The following is a 6,025-nucleotide window of genomic DNA, read 5'->3' on the forward strand; positions in this document are numbered from 1 at the left end:
ACAGTAATGTGTAACTTACTGTAGTTTTCAAATGGCTGTTGCAACATAGTATATAGTTGTCCTTGAGCATTTTCAGATTTCAAATTCTACACACAGTGGCTCTGACTTACAAAATAGACTGTTTCTGAACGAAACATGGTGTGTAATAAAATGATAATACTAAATATTAAGACATATGTGTTCCACGAGCTGAGGCAACAATAGACAATAGGTTTTCTGTTCACAAACAATCCAGGATGGACGGCAGCAGGGGAGTAGAAAACATGTTGCCAAAATGCCATGATAGCTCTATGTACATATTAAGTATTTAGAAATTAAAGGGATCAGAATCAGAATCGGGTTTATTGCCAAGTACGTTTTTACACATACAAGGAATTTGTCTTGATGCATTGGTGCATAAAAATCACACAAAATAAAACCTTTTAAAAATGTAAAGATAGGATAAAGATAGAAAGATCCAAACTGTACAGGAAATATATTTACAATGTGCAGGATAGAAAAACCAATGGGAGTGCATTAATGTAATGCATATATATAGGGTGGGTTTAAGAGTCAGTGTCAGTGGGGGTTCCAGGCCTTGTTTGTGAGGCCAGCTGCAGACGGAAAGAAACTGTTCTTGTGGCGTGAAGTTTTGGTCCTGATAGACTAGACCTACTGCCAGAGGGAAGTGTTTCAAAGAGGATAGTTTTGGTATTTTAAAGTAGGGTTCCAGTGGGGCAGCAGCAGCTCTGCAGCAGCCACACAAGCAGACACACTCTCAGTGCAATGCAATTACTTTTTTAAATCTACAGTTTAAGTCACCCCCCTTTCCCCAACATAATCACATTATCTATGACAGAGCATGACAAAAACCTACCAAATACACATTTACAAAGCACTTACAACAGAAGTGTCTCGTCCTCCATGACTTCACACAGCCTCCTTTTCTCTGACAATCTTCCACATAGTCGCTGATGATGTCACAAGCTGCTTTCTGTTTGTCATCATTAAACACCATGTCATAGATACAGTCGTCGTGGTACTGCCTGGAATCTACTCGGCCAACACAGTCAGCCAGGGGTCCATCCTTTGCTGTTATAACATCACAAACTGATGTGTAGCTTGGTGGTGTGAAGTCAGGAGGGAGAGGCTGAGCACAGTCTTTACCTGGCAGCAGGAAAACATCAATATTATTAAAAGCATTATACATTACAGTCATGTTTGTTTCTTTAAACAGCTGGTGTGAAAGATATTTTGAACACAACTTGCAATGTCTTTAAAACTACACTATGTGATAACAAATCACATAAAACAATGTGCAAATGAATCTAATTTTGCCTACATAATATGCACCGGGTGAGGCTATAAAAATCTAAATTGTAGGTAATTCACTGACACTTACCCCGTATCCACCAAGGCAGTGGTTCAGAGCTGGTGCCTAATCTTGAACCAGTTCTTTTTATGTTGGATTTCGACAGGCAAAGAACCGGCTCAGCTAACATAACCCAAGCAAGCATAGCCGTTTGTAACATTAATGTTATGTTTGAGGTTAGTTATATTAATGTTTGTAACATTAATGTTATTGTTTGTAGGTTAGTTATATAATGTTTGTAACGTTAATGTATGTTGAGGTTAGTTATTATTAATTATGTTATTTTGAAGGTATTAATTTAACATTATGTAGTGTTGAGGTTTAGTAACATTGATGTGAGAAATAAGTTAGCCATGCTTGCTTTGGGGTAATGTTAGTCCACCCAACAGCTATGCTAGCTAGCCAGCTAGCTTAGCCTTATGTAAGATTTATAAGGCTCTCCCTAGCCCGTGAAAAAGCAAAACGTGTCCACCAGCCAAAACTTAGCACTAGGGTTACAGTTGTGGAAATATGGGTACAAGTTCTTGTAGTGCATACACTAAGATATAACTTTGAGTTCAGTAGCATTTTAAGAATTTATTAAAATTTATAAAAAGTGTTACTAAAATGTTATACATTAGCCTAGGTAAGATTGCCATCAGACTAACCATGCACAGCACAATATAAAGATAAATAACACTATTATCGTGCTTACCACTCAGGGAGAGCCCTTTACGGTTTGCCAGGCCACTGCTCACTCCGAAGCTCATTGGCATTGGAAGCCAGGCTGTCCAGTTTGGGCAGCATAGGTCATCAGCAGGAATCATCAATTAAGTTTCCCACAGAACCCACAGGTGTATTTTGATATACTTAGCATGCCAGCTCCACCCTCGACTGCACTCGCGAAAGTCAAAAGGAGACCTTAAAACAGTGTTTAATATAAGAGAACTTCTATAAAAGTGTAAAGGTTTCAAGGTGAAACATATTAGCAGTATTTAAGGGCAAAAAACACATCACTGACCAGAACACTGGATTTAGTAGTAGTATAGTCTCCAGACCATGTGTATGCGAATTAAATGTAAAAGCCCAGCTGCTGGGACATAATTCACAGCTTCAATAGACAACAGTATTTTAAACTTTATTTTCTAAGCTGATAAAAACACAGACCCGCTCCTCCACCCGGTTTTCCCACAAGCATCTAACAACCATACATATACACTATTACATAACATACATACATAAAACATACATATTTCATATGGAGTATTGTTCCTGGATGTATTGTAGGACTGCTGGAAGTCAGGTATTTAAGTGCAAGATAAGTAAATATATAAAAAAATAGTTAATTAAAAACAGAATGAATAGATAATAAATAAAGATAGAAAGTCAGAAGAAAAAGCGAATTATACACTGAACTGACACAGACTATGTAACTGACCGAGAGACAAAGCAAAGAACACGAGGAAAGGAAAATACTTCATTGACTGGGAGATTCCTCAAGTTTTTCAGAAAAGTAAATGGTAAATGGTAAATTGGACCCTGTTACTTTGAATAGGCCCTTTCTAGGTCTTCCGAATTACTCAAAGGCTCTTTGGTATAGCTGTTACATTAAGGCTAGCTTCAAAATTATTGTTTAAGTTAAAACTGTCAAACCAAGCTAGCATGTATTGAAATCTCTCAGCAAAAATCCATGCCAACGCTTGAAACTGCACAGCTCCATCATAATTCAATTCCAATTTCAATTCAATTTTATTTGTATATAGCGCCAATCTTGGCATACTTCAATAGAGCAAGTGCTAGGACCTGAACTCCTTTTTTAACATTTACAGAGGACCCAAACAGTACCAGACCATGAAGGCCACTGGCGACGGGGCAAGGAAAAACTGCGCTTTTAAGAAGCAGAAACCTAGACAGACCCGGCTCTAGGTGGGTCGGTCGTCGTCTTGACCAGTTGGGAAGAGAAAAGAAGACAGAGAAAGAGAGAGAGAAAGAGAGAGAGAGAGAGAAACAGAAGAGAGACAGAACAGATGTACAGCAAACCAACAATAGCAACAATTTACATTTAATAGTAATGTCAATGACGATGAAGCAGCCAACGATGGGGGGACAGCGAGCAGCGACACCAGTAACTGTAGTAATAATATTCTTAAATAATAATAATAATATCAAATTAACATAAAAATCCAATTTGATCCCTGGTTTGAAGGTAGGGTCAGTCTCTGAATAAAAGTAATTGATCATTGAGTTATGCATTCCAGGTCGTCAAAGGCTGACTGGGTTGTGCTTAAGATTGTTATTAAGTAGAGATACTTTGACAATGTGGCAGCACCTGTTTGGTGGTTATGGCTCGCTCCTGACCCACTCAGCTTTGTTTCTTCCTGCTTACCATAACCGAAAGCGACGACCTGGAATGACACCCCAGAACAACTGAGCCCACCTTTAACTAGAAGTGTTGCTGGAGTTTTACCTTCTAATCATCATTATGTAAACTGTCAGCCCCCTTTTGTACACTCCATTGTAGTTCAGGGCGTGTACAAAAAGAACAGGAGTTATGCAACTATTTGGAGGCAATTATGTGACTGTAAAAGTCAGAGACTTTCTCAGATCAAAGTCCATTTTAAATACACTCTGTTTAAAAAAATATTACTGGATACTAATCAAGTTAAGTTAAGACCAAGGTAGTGGCAAAAGAATAAGGAATGTAGTTTGGGTTGCATGCACCCAAATAAGGTATACTGTATATGTGGATGTGTGTGTTTAATACCCTTAAGGAAATTTCTGTCTCAAGGACAAGCCATTTCTGTGTCGTGATAAACCCTGGACCAGTGATTGAATTGGATGAGAACTGGTAGAGAATTTTTCAAGCCCATCCTACCTTACAGACAAACACACACACACCCACACACACACACACATTGAGAGAGGCAAGCAAAATATTATATAAATAACTGTCAACAGTCATTGTAAAATGTGTGCACATAATTGTATTTTAATTCCAGGGCTGCTGTAGTTACATAAATGTTATTGGCTGAATGGTGTATGTCTCAACCATCTACACCATAGCTAAGTATGAAACCTCATAGGTTGTTGTAAGGGACATGCCTTCATGATATCTCATTTGTGATCCACTTTCAATTCAATTCAATTCAATTCATGGATTAATGCAAATGAAGCAATGAGCATTATACAGGACACGCCACCAACATAAATGTGCTTTGGTAGTGGCTGACTCTTTTTCCAACCACTCCAAGTATGGGTGTGTGCATTTGTTTTTGTATGCTGTTTTCACCAGTATTTGCCCTGGATAGTCCAGTGAAAAGTGTGGTTAGGTGTTGCCGATAGACTTAAACAGTTCACCACTTTAGGTATGACACCTCTTTTTGGTTGCCACGTGTTATTTCCAGGTTTCCCCTACAATTCACCAAAAAACAGATTAGAGACAGATAGAGCAGGAGAGGGGCAAGAGGATAAAGGGGAAGAGCAGAAGGATAGTAGAGGACATGGAAGGAATGAAGGAGACCAATACATTTGATTTTTGATTATTATTAATATTTTCTGTTTTTTGACTTATTACCCCCTTTCACTATCGCAAACCTTAGGTGCCTTTGTTCTGTGCTGGGCTGGATAAAAGCTGTTTAAAAAAAAGTTCATTGTTGACCAAACATATTAATAGTTTTTATCAAAATTATGTTTCAATTCATCAGCACCGTTTGCTCCAATCTTTTTATTGCTCTAAAATGAAAATATTTATACTTTTTCTGTTTTCCACTCCAAAAAAGCTTGAAATTCAATCTCAGAATAATGGACACTATGGCAATAATCACACAGTGGAAGTAACTTTATGACTATCTGTAGTTATTTAGTTCTAATAATAAGTTTGCCTTCAAATTTTGTGAAAAAATTGCAATGCAATCCCAAAAAAAAGTCTGGTGCATAGTTCAGCCTCACATCAAAGTGCGTCAGACCGTTGCTATTTCCACACACACTGGCCCAGCTTGGTAGACACGAGTTGCCCTGAAAGTCAAACTTTGCGTTCATCAAAGGTGTAGAAGTGTTGGATCTCCGCGTGCAGTGCAATCTTAAAAGCTGATTTGGGTAACAGCCTCGGACTCCAATCCTATGGACACTGCATATCTGCTCCGCGTTTCGACAGGCAGTCCGCTCCATTGCAACCTTTTGTGTGTTGCTGCATACACCACACACACTTCTTGTCACACTTTGTGTCAGCCCAGGAACACCCACCGGGCAAGGTATATTGGCCATCATGGTTACAGCCACAGCCCAGTCTCCTTGACACACACCCTGACAAAAAAAAAAAGGTTTAGTAAGAGAATAAGCATTCCAAGTCCAGTTGAAGATTTTTTCATGACTTTCTCGTCTCCTTTAGAAGCAAATGCCTTTATGAGAGGTGTGGATGAAACAATGACTTCACAGGACTGGTGAACCAAATTGACAGCTGGATATTTTGCGTTTAGTTTTAACTTTAATACATCTACCTTAATAAATTTCCGACTGGTATCTCAACAAAACCAACAGTCTAATATTATCATGTGACAAGATTAAACTAAAGGGGGGAAAGGAAAAAATGGTGATTCCCTGCCTTCACCATAAATAAAATGAGCTTCAAAAGATTAAGAATATGTAAACACAACCTTAACTAATGCACAGCATATTAAAAACTGCATTAATAAAAAA

At 38.3% G+C, this 6,025-nt stretch overlaps 1 protein-coding gene across 1 annotated transcript in view; it reads right to left on the minus strand.

Moving 5' to 3' along the window:
* Positions 1 to 6,025, minus strand: part of LOC118335676 (IgGFc-binding protein-like) — a 54,035-nt gene that overhangs the window by 3,826 nt on the left and 44,184 nt on the right. The window contains exon 31 of the mRNA XM_035672102.1: positions 857 to 1,146. Within this exon, the coding sequence (XP_035527995.1) occupies positions 857 to 1,146 (290 nt within the window). The remainder of the gene's footprint in view (positions 1 to 856; positions 1,147 to 6,025) is intronic.

This window comes from Morone saxatilis, unplaced genomic scaffold (genome assembly GCF_004916995.1).
Source record: "Morone saxatilis isolate NCDOM2014 unplaced genomic scaffold, NCSU_SB_2.0 Contig24, whole genome shotgun sequence".
In the NCBI taxonomy this organism is placed as follows: domain Eukaryota; kingdom Metazoa; phylum Chordata; class Actinopteri; family Moronidae; genus Morone; species Morone saxatilis.